The sequence below is a fragment of the Scatophagus argus genome, chromosome 6 (assembly GCF_020382885.2).
Source record: "Scatophagus argus isolate fScaArg1 chromosome 6, fScaArg1.pri, whole genome shotgun sequence".
Taxonomy (NCBI): domain Eukaryota; kingdom Metazoa; phylum Chordata; class Actinopteri; family Scatophagidae; genus Scatophagus; species Scatophagus argus.
Window position 1 is genome coordinate 6,569,753 of NC_058498.1, and position 15,464 is coordinate 6,585,216.

Genomic DNA, 15,464 nt, shown 5'->3' on the forward strand with positions numbered 1-15,464 from the left:
ATGGATCTACAAAATATACATCAAGTATTGCTTGGTACCTCTTTGTGTCATGTTCTGACAAGTTCATGGTTCTTGTATAACGAAGCAGGAACTGAACCTCGATGCACACTACACACGATCAACAAGAAAATGACCTGTTAACGGTAAGAAGCAGTTCGACAGAACAGACAGAAAGAGGGCAACAAAAACCACAAGAGAAACCAAACCAATTCCTTTTGGTAGTTTCACAACATCCAAATCTGATTTGGTGACACCATTACAATACCACCATCAGGAAGTTTAGCCCCAAAATATACTCTAGTCTTGACAGAAACGGATGTATTTTTCTGTAACAAAAGGACAAACCTATCAAAAGCAATGACTGAAGTCATTTAAATAAGGCTGAATTAGATAGTAACATACTAAACATGAATCAAAGTCAGTGATTCTTAGATCGACATTAGGAGTCACACTGAAGACAGAACAACCAATCATCTGGTAAGTAATAAGCAGTAAACCTTAAGGTTAAATCTTGCTGTGTATCATTGCTCGGCCACTGAGTAATACAGTTATGAGTTTACTTAAATAAGAACCAGGAACTGAACCACATAGTCAATGACGCAGAAGAAACAGAGTAACCAGTGGATGGTGAAATGTTATTTGACAGGAAAGATGAAAAATGATACCAAAAGCAAAGCTTCCTGCAGTCAGACACGAGAGATTAGTCAGACAGAGAGAAAAGAAATTTAGCAGAAATTAAGACAGCTTTCAGCTGGCTTAGGTAGAAATCAGCGATGACAATCATCCAGTCATATTCACACAAGTGTGCAGGCGGCCTTCATAAGCTGACAGCACACATGTTAACACTGCTACCTCTACCAAACAACCTCCTCCTCACTGCACAGGTGCACACTTCTAATGCGCTGACTGAGCTACGGTCATGCTAGTTCACGTATGTTGACATCTCTCTACAGGGTCTCTGGGTTCTGTACATTGTCATCCATGTTGTATGATGAAAGATTATTGCTGCTGCAGAGCGAGAACTTTTTTTGTTTGAACTTGTGTGACAAATGGAATAATGGCCCAAAAAAGGTTAGTCTGACTGAAATAAAAGAAAGGCAATACGAGCCTCGTGTCGCTGACCTTTTTGTCAATTAATAAAGCAACAGCAGGAAAAAAACCAACAACTAGAAAACAAAGATGCAGCCTCTCCTACCTTGTTGGAGGCCATGTCGCTGACAGAGCGGTAGGTCTGGATGGTCTCCAGCTGGTCCAAACACCAGTCCAACTCCTCCATCGTCTCCATGGCCAGCTTCTGGTACGCCTCATCTGTCAACAAGCAGCCAGCACACAGAGACACACAGTCAGAGCAGACGGTGCACATGGAGCCCGATTGCTGCCCAGACACTCCCAGGCAACATCCACCCACAGGTCCTGCTTGGGGCGCCTGCTGGTGCTGGTCCTGCTGAGGATGGGGAATGGCTACAGCTGGCCCCGGGCTGCAGCGCTCCTTCATCATGGGGAGGTGTAGCTGTGGCGAGCTGGTGGGGCTCGTGGCTGTCAGTAGAGCGGCGGTAAGCTGACTGTAGGACACAAGCTTGCTCCGTCACATGCTCAGCCTTCCTCTTTGTGCAAATGTACGCGTGTAAAACACCACCACCACCAATTCGACCCCCCGATCCGCAGGCCTCGGCTCTTTTACATAAAGTCAACCCCCTAAAGCAGGAAACCAGATACCCCCACCCATCCCCTCACCATCGCCACACACACTCATTACCCAACCTCACAGGAAGCAAACAGGCACCACCAAATCTACACTTGAATAAAAGCATGAGATTTGTTATGGCAAACTTTTGTCTTAATTTTCTGCTTTCAATGACATGCATACATACACAAATACACACAGAAGTAATCGCATCATATTGACTATGAACAGACAACACCACTCGACAGACAGTGACTCTTGGTAATGGGCCAGTCTGTCCCTGGTCAGACAACATGTGATGAGGATCCAGGATGCTTTAATGAGTCCACATGGAGTCTGACCCTTTGTTATTTTGCTGCTGCTAACATGATAACAGCAACTGCAAAGACGTGTGGTTACTAAGCTGCAGTACGTATGCAGTACACAACCACAGACACACATGTAGCACAGAGACAAAATTACTGGAACTGTTGTGGTTAATTAATTTTACCAGAACTGAACAATATTTACGTGATATTTAGCAACAGCCGGTGTGTGTGTGTGTGTGTGTGTGTGTGTTATTGCGTGATTGGGCTTTAGACTGTTTTTTTTGTCCATTCTTTCTAAGACATTCAGAAACTTTAATTCATTGATGCTGCAGGTGCATAATCACACGCTTAGACTGCAAGTATTGCAGTTATTGAATTTGAGCTATAATTACTGATTATTATCAGTAGATGACAGCAATCTCAGTCATTTTCAATACTGAAAAAAAGTGATGTTTTTAGGTGCTGTCATTCCATCCAGCAGTCCAAAACCTAAGACGTTCAATTTACTATCACACACGACGGAGAAAAGCAGAAAATCTTATATTTCGCGCTGTCTGGCATCTTTGCTGGGGAAAAAAAAAAACTGATTATGAGTTGCCAATTAATCTTCTGTCAGTCAACTAATGGATTAATAGTTTCATCATTTCTATATTAAACACTAATTTAAAGCATTTCTAACAATAACAAACTTTATTTATAGAGCACTTATCAAAACAGCTTGCTTCACAGAAAGAAAACGAATGATAACAAACATTAAGGGCCGAAATAACAATTACATTATTGTTTAGTTAAAATCAGGATATGCTTTCTGATAAATTAATTACATAAATAAATAAAATGTGTGTTTAGAAGAGACTTAAAAGAAGACAGTGATTCAACTTCGGGCAGTTCGAGAGCCTGGGGGCCCTGATGGCAAGAGGCTCTGTCCACTGGTGCACTAAAAGTAAACAATGAAATGCAATTAAAAACAAATAACCTATAACGACTTCATGAAATTAAAGGACTGTGAGAAGGATGGGAAAAAATCAGAGTTGAGAAAAGCTGAAAATAAAAGAAAAAAGTAGGTAAATTTAAATGGAGACCAGAGTAAAGAAACATTCAGTCAGTCAGGATGATTAGCCACACTTTTAGCTTCCACACGTCCAAACCTCTCTTGTGCGATTATCAGTTTACACGAGGAAGTTTTCCTTTAAAATTCAAATTCTTATTTACACTAGTGAAGCGCCTGCGACGGGTTATGCAGAAAAAACAGTTGACTGTGTTACAACAGCTGCTGAACTAAGAGTTAATATTCCAGCCCTGTTCCTGTGGTTTAACTGCGTTTTTCAGACAACTACAACTGCACGTCAAAGGCTGGAGTGAGGCCTTGTTGGCAAGCAGAGAGGGGTGTGTGATGAGGTGGCTGCTGGGGCTGGACTGACACACACACACACACACACACGTCTGTTGCCCCTGAGTGTATACTCGGGGTCTCCTAGCTGCGGAGCACAACATGGCAGCAGGGTGTGCACTGCGGCGACCTTAGCGCGGCCACGTAGAATGCGCTCCCTGCTCTGATCTGCTCGCCATCAAAGACATGAGCCTGTTTGCTCTACCAAACATGAGAGGCACCTGGCGCTCTGCCCACAGCCTCCCCTCGGCCAGATGAGGGGAGTGTGTGTGTGTGTGTCTCTCTGTGTGTGTGCGTTTTTAGTTTAACTCCACAAGCGTCTGATGTCAAACCGGCTTTCACTCGTTCGACACACTTCTGAGGGGGTTTGTGTTTTTCAAGAGCACAGGAAGGTCCTTTTAAGTAACAGTTTTCTCATTTGAATTTTGAAACTCTGAGGAATCTTTGCATGTAAACCATTAAAATTCTTCAGAGAGTCGACGCGGTTTCACAAAACATAATACCGCAGCACTCAAACATATATAAGAACATTTAAAATCAATATATATCCCACCATGAAATGCGGTAAAGCGCCTCAAAAGGCAACATGGATGCAATCAATTCTGTCATGCATTTGATAAAAAAAACAGGAAATCCATTCAACATGTTTGTTACACATCAAGGATACACGTTATGCTTTTTACTGAGTGACAGTTAATGTAAATATAACTTTGTCTTGTTTACAAGAAAAGTCCTCAGGGTGCCTTCTCAAAAATTCAAATGCTATATTTTTATAAAACTGGACTGGGAGTTGTGCAAATTCTGATGTGTGATGTAGTGAGGCTGCATCAGGGTAAAAGTAAATTACAACATTGATTTCTTGAGCTTGACCACATTCATAACTTTGACTGAAAAAAATGGGTGAATGGGTAAAACATCTGGTTCAGCAAATCAGATCCTAAAATTCACCAAATTTCTTGTGAGTCCACACATACTAAATCCACATCCGGTCTGGACAGGGCCAGATGAGGTGCTTCCTCTGCAGCCAATCTCCTCCTGGCTCCAGCTCGATACGTAATGTTCAGCCGTGAGGGTGGTGTCAATCTTCTCATTTAACTTTTGGCAAGTAATTCTTAGCTTCAGAGTTTTACTCTGATCCCTGACCTGCTGACAAGCAAAACCAATACCAGTCTTTACACCAGTGCTGGGCCCAGTTTACCACCAGGCAAATAAAAAACAATGATTATGTGATTATCACAGAGGCCCTGGTTATTTCTTAACACTATTATGATAGTTTCAGCAATCATCATATCTGATGTCAATGCTTTAAATACTTCACTTCAAAGGAAAAGAGGATATAAATGACCATAGTTTAGAACAACCCTGTTCTTAATTCTCCAGCTAAAAAACACACACGGGTCAACTGAAATCAATGCAAGACATCAATTTCTTTTTAGTTTTGTTTTGAGGCATTTTCAATTGTAACTTGACACGGAAACCTTTGCTTGTCTATTTATTTATTTCACTGAGCAAAAGGTGGCAGGATAACGTGGTCAGTTTGATGCCAGAACATGTCGTAGAGATGCCTGTAAAGGGTGTTTTTAAAAAAGTGGACTTCTCTAAACCACAAGGAGGGATTTCTGCCTTCATTCTTCATGTTTTTAGTCTAACCTATGGTTAACTTTTTACAAAAACCAAGTAAATCATTATTTTTCAAAACTAACAGCTTTGTATTCCAGGGACACATTGCTTTCAGTTGTGTTTCTTTATGGCTTACAACACAATTTTTCTCAGTTATGAACTGATTATTTCCCACAAAGACACGCTTTTGTAGTCTCAGTTGCTCTAAGAGCAGAAGCATGCATGTTAGCTGCATAACAGAAATTACTTTAGTTACAGCAGTCTACACAGTGTACTCTCATGACCTCAGATGGACCAAGAGAAACAGCATTCAAAAGCCAAATGTCTGCTCTCTCTCACACAGACACACACTAACACCACGATGTAAGAGGGGATTTCCACCGCCTCCACCCCGACACAAGGACCTTTCTGATCAACGCTCAGACCCACAGTGTCTGTCCCACAGGGGAGGACAGGAAAACACACACATATGCATGTACAATCCAGCCAGACACTCATGCGCACACAGTGTACTACACATATACATCAACTGAAACGTCTCATTAAGGCACTCACACACAAGCATACAAACATGTACTTTCCAGCTAAGGGAGGCAGGGAGGGTTGGGACATGAGGTCAGCTCGCCCTGACTCTATCTACATTCAATATTCGGCTCAGTTCAGCTAAAGTTAAACAGATAAACACTTTGACGACACAAACTCATCACCTGAAACCCTTCAGTCATACGATATATAATACAACTAAATACAGGAGTGGCAGTGGACAGAAACACAGGATGTGTGAAAATGTATATGTGTAATTAAATCCAAAACAAGAACAGAAAATATGACCTTTAAAAGGATTTGAATGTGGTGCTTATTATGTGGAAAGGCTTCTTTGGTGTAGTTCCTTACAAATCCTACATTCTTCATACTGTCCCTATACTTGTTTTATTGCAAAGAATCATTTTTTCTGTTTTATTTAATATATTTTCCCCAATATCCTAAATGTTTTTAGATTCCCTGATTTTAACCATGTTTCTAAATGTCTCTCACTCTTTACTTTCCAGCTCTCTCAAAAAATCTGCTGCCTTTTTGACCCAGGAGTTTATGGGAGACGACTTCTTCTTCTTCTTCTTCTTCTTTGCAGCAGCAGGTGCACACACACCCAAAGTCTAGTACGTACACAACAAATGGCATATGTTGCTATCAGATTATTTGAGGACAAGTGTGCCCAGGGGACATCAGACCAGAGGGGTTGAGGCTGTGTGTGTGTGTGTGTGTGTGTGTGTGTGTGTGTGAGAGAGAGAGAGTGTGTGAGACAGCTGCATCTGTCATGATCTCGTGGGGACAGAGTCGGTTTCCTGCCTGCGATGCAATACAAGATGCAGCAGAGCTGGAGGGCCGCAGCTCGTTATCAACAGCTAAAATCTATATGGACGTTGTCAAGGTTAAATCATCAGCAGAGATTACCTACAGGCAGTGACACGCACAGACACACTCAAAAACACGCAGAATAAGACGGGTCAGCGGGGGACAGTCTCTGCTTTTAATTTACTGCCCCAGCAGTTATCATATAAACGTCTCGGTTTTGAAGGGTGAGGTGCCACATTTCCAGTGAACTGGCGTAAACAGACCACACACGAAGAAAAACCAAACTCTGACGTAGGCCGATTGGCAGCAGGTTCCTGAATGAGAGAGACACACATGGAGAAGTGTGTGTGTGTGTGTGTGTGTGTGGGTGGGGGGGGGAGCCCATTCTTAACAAAATGACATCCCTTGCTTTACAAGAAACAGAACGAGCTGATCTGAAGTCCTCAGCTCGGTTACACAACATTTCCTCTCAAAGGCTGGTGATAGTAAAGTGAATCAGTGCGCTGTTGCTGCGCTGCTCTTACATTTCTTCGAAGCTGAATTATGACTTCTTATATGCCACATTACAAAATCAATCACGGACAAGTATTGTGAAAAGAGGGGAGAAGGGTGGTGGTGGAGTTTGTGCTTATAGGAGCATGTTAGGCGGCACTGAAACATTTCTGTAAGCCCGGTTCTCAGAAGTGACAAAATTACATCATGGGTCTGCTTTTCGCAAAGACTTCATTTATCTGGTGTACCTGGAATACAAGGAATGATTCAGTAGATGGTATCATGAGTTTTGTTGCCGTGTGGTTGTGAATTATAAACAGAAGGGAGAGAAATAATGACTGGACATTCTGTTCTGCAATGGAGGATTTGTACATGCTTCACCACTTATGAATTTGCAGCTAACATTCAATGGAGCCTTTATGGGTGAATTTACTGCTCTGGGATGTAGTATCGGTAAAACGTACTGGTGCCTTTTCATGTGGTAACCCTCCAGAAGCAGCACTGTGGACGCATTTTGGGACGCTGACTCACACATCAGACTTCTGATGTGTTTTAATGTGGCAATAAAGGCTAAAGCAGAACCGATCCTGCTACACGTTCTCATACTTGTGTCTGTTGTGTACAAGTTTGTATATTTGCTGTCTGTCCCTAATGCAAATACAAAGATGGGAAACAAAGCTTTCATGTAGACTTGGAAAATTCTGCAGAGAGTAATTAAACTGAGTCGGCTTTTTTATTAGCCGAGTTTAAGATGTGAGTGTAGGTCTGACAAAAAAACTCATTTATTTACCCTCTTATCTCTCTAGCTGGACAACAATTTAACATCTTAGTTTAATGTTAAGTAAATGTAAAAAAAAACAAAACCTCAACACATTAAATCAGAAAATGCGTTGAATCAACTTTGTGATGAGAAAAATGGCTTCCTTACGGGCATTCAGCAGGAAATGTTTGCAAGGGTGTTTGCAGGTGAGCTTGTGGTCTTGATGTTGTTCAACTTGTTGCTTCTGGTGTCGCAACAGGGGGCACATAGAAAACTGCAACCCGACTTGGTAGAATAACAATCCAGCAGATTCACGTTTTTGCGAATTGCAGCCTGGCTTGCGGCTCTTCTGCTTGTATTTATACCGTAATAAAGTCAGTTCTGACCACAAAACTTCTAACAAAAAGTGCTTTGACTGGGTCACATGTAACAACCATGTGTGTTTATGTGTCTCTTAGACCCCCTCCAAGGTTATTGCTTTCTTCTTTTTCCCAACTCTCCTTGGACACAGTGTTCCCTGTCCTCCCCACAACATTCACATGTACACATTCCTGTCTGTTCCACTATAGAACTCAGTGGGAAAGCAACCGGAAAGCTATAAATCTGAGTAGCACGGAACAACTCCCAGAGGGTGGACAGTGATACCAGATCCCTTGCGGAATCCTTGGAATAACAGCTAAAAAGACTTCGCCACATTAATCAAACTTTCTAAATCCAGGTGGAGCGAGAAAACGGAAAACGTTCTCAGGTTGTGAGAGTTTTACTTGGATGTGACTCTCGAGTCCCACTCGAACAGGAAAGGTTAGGTGATGTATGGGTCTGTGTGCTCATCTGTGATTTTAATCTTGCCTGGAGTGTGAGATCCAGCACTAATTTCCGACTCAAATAGCTGTTGTGCTTAGGTGTACTTATTGGACTTAATTAAATTAAGTCCCATCAAGACAGACACTCAATATACTATCTTTGAGTTTTTGTGCACAAAGTAGGGTCGTTGGTTTTCTGCGTGGAGAATCCCTGTCACAGTTTGCTAAAGCCCAAGCACTGGAAATGCAGAACCAATGAATTACTGGCTTATTTGCCTGAAAAATCTGACTTCAATCATTATTTGATAAATAACTGCAGATTCATTCTGTGTTCATTGGCACAAAGATGCATTTCAGGCTACACAGACCAACTTCTGTGACAGCCATAAAAAACTTATTTAGTTAATATTTTAGCTATTAATTGACTCCCAAATGAGCTTCACTCTTAACTCAGAGCTGCAACTACGACTTGTTTATCATGTCTGAAATGCCCTAACCGGAGAAAAGCCATATCCTATGTTTCTCTACAAAGTGATGCCTTGCACATCACACTTGTGGGTACTCCTTTCACAGATACACATGTGCACTGCATTCGCACACACGCTGGGAGATACGTGGTGATTTACGAGCGTGGGAGGTGAATGTGAGGAACATAACGTGAGGAGTGAGCTGAGCTCAGAGACAGACTGACATCACAGGGCCTGAAAGTTCACGGAGACACGAGGCCTCAGTCTTGCATGCAGTTTGATTGTTGTGCTCTGGCGTAAAAATCTTAAATGTTTTGTTTCCATATCTCTCTCATGCTCTGATAAAACATACAGACGTCAGTGAGGCTGCTCGTCTGTCCTATCAGCAGCCCCGCTCGGAGGAGCTCTGAGCAAAGCACCGTTCTGTCCTTGAGCTGCACTCGCTCCCGTCCGTCTGTTTTGGCTCCTGCTCTCACAAACTCTCTCATATTCTTCCCCCCTCCTCTCACCACAGTGTCTCGCTCTTCTTATTCTCAGCTTCTATACCCTCAAACGTGTACACACACAAACACATACAGACAAACAAACACAAACACACAGCAACAGAGCAGGCTTTGTCTGCATTACCTGAGGTGAACTCCCACATTGGGAGCAGCAGCACTGACTGGGATGAATGGGCCTCATTGTCACACTGAATGGCATTTGCCCCTCAGGTTGATTAGCATGGATCAGAGGAGCTATGAACCCACTTAGCCAAACTTCTGTCGCTGTTGATGCCGCTTTTTTTTCTTTAGATTTCAAAGTATAGAGTTATGAATACAGAGGTTTACTTTTGACGTGGGGGTGGATCTGACGTCAGGAGTGAAGACAGATTTAGAAAAACTTTTAGACAGAATGGGCCAGCATGCAGCTGGAGGAGAGAGAGCTAAGGGGTAATTAGGGAGAATAAATGGGATATGATTCTGTGGTAAATATTGTAATGTGCACCTTGAGAAGGTTAACTTACCAAAAAAAGTATGCTGGGTTTAACAATGCATGAATTAGTGGATTATTAAATGGAATATTTGGGCTTTCCCATGAGACACAGTCCTTTACTGGCATGTCATACACACGTCACAAAATGGGTCAAAGCTTGGACACACACAAGACATCAAGTGTTAATGTGATAGAAATTTAAGTAGAGTATAAAACTGGTCTTTCTCAAACTTGATTTGTTGTTATAAAGGACACAAATCAGGCCACCTCAGTTTCTGCAGGTGTGATCAGTTGCTATATTTTGCAAGTTCAAAACATTCAAAGTGCAACAGCTTCTATGAACTTTCTAAACCAGATCAGATCACTTTTCTCAGTTTTATTTCCAATAACGAGGAAGTAAACAACCTCAGCGGGCTGCAACTAGACAGGCTCAGTTTATGTGTCACACTTCTCTCGTTTCTGGGCTTTGATATCTGAATAAGGCAAGAAATCATTTTGGTCTCAACACTTTTCCAGCTGTTGTTGAACTGTTGTCAAGAAAAACATGACGGTCTCATTAACATTATCTTGACCGTATTTAGTGTGCAGGCCTTGAAATGGAGCCAAGCCAGACTGGTCCAAGTCGGGACGGAGCAGATTTGATGAGTGGAGCGAGGAAGGCACCAGAAGGGTTCTATGACGAAGAGGTTTGCGTGCAACGAAGGATCAGTGTCTCCAGTAACATATGAAGACCAGCTGAGAGAAACCTCAAATGACCTCGCATGCCTCCTTATGATGGGTAAGCATGGTGTGTCAGTGCATCTGAGTGTGTGTGTGTGTGTGTATGCATCCCAGACCACATAACACAATCAAATTGAGCCAATAAAGACTATTGGCACTGGTGAGCATGCACAACAAGATTGATTGCGTTTGTCCATATTGGCTAAATGAAACTTCCTGATTGAATCAAGATTAAATACAAGTTCCCCCCAAGTAACAACTAAATAGGCATGTGGCATTCATGGTTCAACAGCAGTTTCAGAAAAAAGAAATAAAAATATCTGGATTCCACTGCTGCCAAAAAAAAAAAAATCAGCAACGTTACCACAGACTAATGATAACCAAACCATGCTTTGGCTGTTTCGCTTATTTGTTGATAATAATCAGGAGGATTTTTATTCAAGTGGGTGTATTTTAGTGCTGAAATGATTTTTAAAAGGTGGCTTTCTGTCCTGTTCCACAAAGAGGGCGGTGATGGTGGTGTTTTTTTGGCGGCGGGGCGATGGAGGGGGACCAAATGCTTCCCAAACACCCAAACAAAAGAGCCGGTCTGTGAAGCATAGAGCGCTTCACTCCATCTGCGCTGAGCTGAACAGGCCTGCTGGCAAGGGAATACTTCAGGGGAAGGGCAGCCGTCTACTTTATGACTGTGCTGACGTCAATGGCATAATTCAAATACTTGCAGAGTGCACGCTTCCAGCTTTCTAAACCTGCTCTCTCTCTCTGTGGCAGGCTGCAGCTAAAACCCGACGTGGAACTGGACTGCAGTAAAACTAAATAACAAAACAACAACTGGAGTGGAGTCAAGTCAGACTGAAAAAGCACAAAACCACATAGTGTTCATTTACTAAGAGAGTGACAGATTGACGAATCTTTGAAAATCCCTTGTATGCTCACTCACACAGTGACATATTAATATGGTGCTGACTTATGAAATGTTAACTAATTTGAGGAAAAAGAAGCCTCATTAGCAAGAAGTGTGTGCGTATTTATAGTTTTTATAAGTGAAAAAGGAAGAAGAAAACCAAACTGAAATCAATTAAAGCCCTTTCTATGAAGTGCTATTCTATTTTACTGAAAAAGGGAAGTGGCACAGATTCGCTGCTTCAGATAAACACACTCAAACACATATAATAACATCTAACACAAGTAAAGTATTTACAGCTGATCCACTGATTAATCTGTAAGTCAACTGGAAAGTAATTCAACACCAACGTCTATGACAACTGATTAACCTTCAGTTTCTTAAGCAAGCTTTCAAAGACAAATATTTGCTTTTTTTTTGCTCCTTCATGTCACAGTAAAATTAATACAAATAAGAGTTTTGGGCTGCTGGTTGGAAAAAAATGATCTGAAGTTGTGACCCTGGGCTTTAAGATTTTTTTTCTGAGCATTTCTCACTTTCCAACTCTTTGTAGGACCAAGTTTAAGCAGAGAAACTGAGCGAATTTCCTTTTGTGAGTGAAGGCAAATTTCTGAAACGATTTAACAAGCAAGCACAAAAGTGAAATAATACAAAATAAGAAAATAGCAGTAAGAACTTTATGGCTACTTTGACCTTTGGCCCTGCTAAGTGGGCCTCTTGAAGACTGTTGACTCAGACTGTTTGTTGTAGATGTGTAAGGATTGTTTCCCACAGTTTGAATGACATCATGACTTACATTGTGGGATAAGTGAGGATGACATAATTGGACGGAGCCCCGGATGACTGAAGACAGACCTGACAAACAGTCCAAACTTTGGTTTGCTCTCACAAGAGTGAGAAAACTTGAGCAGGACCGAAAAAAAGTTTAGAAGTCAAAACATTTTTTGTGCAAGGTAGCTATTGCATTTGTAAGAAACCAAAATCACAAACACACTAGTGAGATCCTAATACATCTACAGTTGGTGCAAAACCAAAGCAGTTTTTGCCTAACATGAAAGTCAACTTGATGGCTTGCAAAGCAGGTATGAACAAAGGCAGGAAGATGAATTTAATCAACAATGGCTCTATGATCTTTTTTTTTTTTTGCTTGTTTTTGATAAAAGTCATGACCTGACTTGACTTTTATAGTTGTAGAAAACCAATCTCACCGAGAGGATATGGAGATACTGTTTGTTATGGTTTTTGTACAAGCTGAAAAATGCAACAGACCTGCCATTTCAGGGCCAAGACAAATTGGAAAAAGGCCGATGACACATTATCTCATTTCAAGTGAGTTCTGTTGACATAACACAAGTCTTTATCAGATGTTGAAATGAGGATTCGTGTTTCACTAAATGCCTTAGGAGAGAGCTGACAAAGAACCAAATCAGCAAGCAGAATCAAATTTGATGTGAAATAACCCAAATCATTGCAGTGACTCAACCAACTCATGCATCGTGCCTCTACATGTACAAACATATATAAAAACTCACACACACACACACACACACACGCGAGGTCTTTTCCCGAAACTCAGCTCTGGATCTCCCTTGGCCGGGAGCTGCGGGAGTCTGAGCCAATAGGGTATGGAGAGCTTTGAGTAGGGTAAATACTTGGCACTGCAGCTTCTTTCTGACACTGGAGACTTGTGAAGCAGGGGCCAGACCTGTCACTTCTGTCCCAACACTAGGATTACATTTAATTAAACCGTGAACCACAACAGAAGCTTATGTCTGACTTAAAAAAAAAAATCTTTGGCGATCCAGGGACACAAATACGTTACTTGTGATGGTCACTTTCTGGCAGTGCGTTCCTTCTTGCTGTCAGTAAATCACATGCTTGTGCCAGCTATCCTGAAACCCTCAAAATGTCAGTCAGTCGGCGTGGAAACAGCCAACCCTCTTTAAAACTAGACAGTAGACAGTCACTGGAGAGTTTGAGAGCAGAGGGCCCTGGTGAAATGTGATCCACTGCTGGACAAGTCAATCAGCTGACATCTTTCTAGACCTTATTTGAGATGACACGGCCGTTGACACACACACATGAACGCACACATGCAGTGTGTGCATATGCAAGCTTCAAAGGGAAAATGCTGGGTTATTACAAGTTGGTTCCAACATGGTACCCACCAAAGTAATTTGTAAGACCTAAGGACTGGCTGGAACTGCAGGGGGCCATCGGACCGTCGCCTCTAGAGGTACAAACTGGTATTATGAAACAGGATGGGCCTAGCTAGTTAACGTGCTAACTTCAGAAGATATCCCCGTAGCAAAATATATAAATGCCTTTGAAATAATGTCAACACTTTTATTTGTTCTCACTTTGTTGATAATATTACTGCACTTTTTGAACTTTGTTAAAAATATCTCATATGTTGCACCTTTAAAGTCTTATTTTGGTTATTGCATTTACTTTCTCTGCAACCTTCTGTGATATAATACTAAATAAATGCTGCCAACTGAGGTTTCAGCGAACAACTTAAATAACTCACACATTCTCAAACTTTGATCACATGCGTTCAGCATTTGAGAGCAAAGTACCCTATTCAACTATCACAGTAAATGAAGCAACGCGAGTAAAGCCCAGCACTGCTAATAAGAGCACGACAGAGAGAGAGGTCCAAAGGACAAAGACAGTCCAGGAGTGGTGTTGACATACAAGCGTGTCTTTCCATCACAATGTGGTAATGAGCTAAGCTCTTATGCAACAAATTTCCAGTGTACCAATTGGCTTACACATCCCTCCATACCTTTCTCTCCCTCTCCTCCCCCACTCTCCCATTCTGAGGGTCGGAGCAGCCGCCAACTCATCAATCACCAACTACAAAGAAAAGACAAAGAACCAAATTCCTGGAAAGGAACCAATGATAGAAGAGTGCATCGTTTTTAAGGCCCTTGCGTAACCCTCTCAGGTGAATGCCAGGCCATGTCAGGTCAGAATGAAAGAAAACTCATGAAGGGAGAATCTACATTTAATGTGTGTAGACAGACACTTTTTTGTGAGGTGTCCACTTTCCACCAAACAAATAAACCTCTGTTAAGATACCAGACCCAATCATCTTCGGATTTGTCTCCCACTTTCCTTCTTTATCTCACTTCTCTGCCCCCAGTACGGACAATGACAAAGGTTTGATACACTATATAATGTAGTTATTATATTGCCATGGCAAGTACACTATGCAGATAAAAATATTGGGATGAGGCTGTTTTTCAGCGATTGGCCTTGGCCCCTTACTTCCAGTGAAGGGAAATCTTCAGCATACCAAGACATTTTGGACAACAGTTTGGTGAAGGACCTTTTCTATTCCAGCATGACTGTGTCCCAGTGCACAAAGCAAAGCTCCATAAAGACATGGTTTTATGAGTTTGGTGTGGAAGAATGTGACTGGCCCACACAGAGCCCCAACCTCAACCCCATCAAACACCTTTGGGATGAACTGGAACGGAGATTGTGAGCCAGGCCTTTTGGTCCAACATCAGTGTCTGACCTCAAAAATGCTCTGCTGCATGAATGGGCAAAAATTCCCAGAGAAACCCTCCAAGATCTTGTGGAAAGTCTTCTCAGATGAGTGGAAGCTGTTATAGCTGCGAAGCTGTCTGTGTGTTTAGAATGGGATGTCATTACAGTCCTTGTTGGTGTAATGGTCAGGTGTCCCAATATTTTTGACCATATAGTGCATACTGTCATGAACTGACATGTCAGGCAAATGGAAATTTTGTTCAGTTGTTGCTAAGTGACAGTGCTATAAGAAAAGTTAGTGGTTGACCGAAGTCATAAAGGTTTCATCTGTTTGGAACATCTGAGCTGACTTTGAAGGCATCCAATAATGTGGAGACAGTAAGATGACACCACACATTTTACTGTCTCTGTTACTCTGTGCCTAAAATCCATTAATGCAGGCTCTCGAACATCCTGGGAGTATCTTATTATCAATATCCTGGTTTTCAAT

General features: G+C 41.9%; 1 protein-coding gene across 3 annotated transcripts in view; it reads right to left on the bottom strand.

Annotated features, from left to right (window-relative positions):
- The window catches only part of pde4ba (phosphodiesterase 4B, cAMP-specific a), a 160,701-nt gene that overhangs the window by 19,392 nt on the left and 125,845 nt on the right, over nucleotides 1-15,464 (bottom strand). For all 3 annotated transcript variants that reach the window (XM_046390532.1, XM_046390533.1, XM_046390534.1), the window contains one exon: nucleotides 1,196-1,308. In XM_046390532.1, the coding sequence (XP_046246488.1) occupies nucleotides 1,196-1,308 (113 nt within the window). The remainder of the gene's footprint in view (nucleotides 1-1,195; nucleotides 1,309-15,464) is intronic.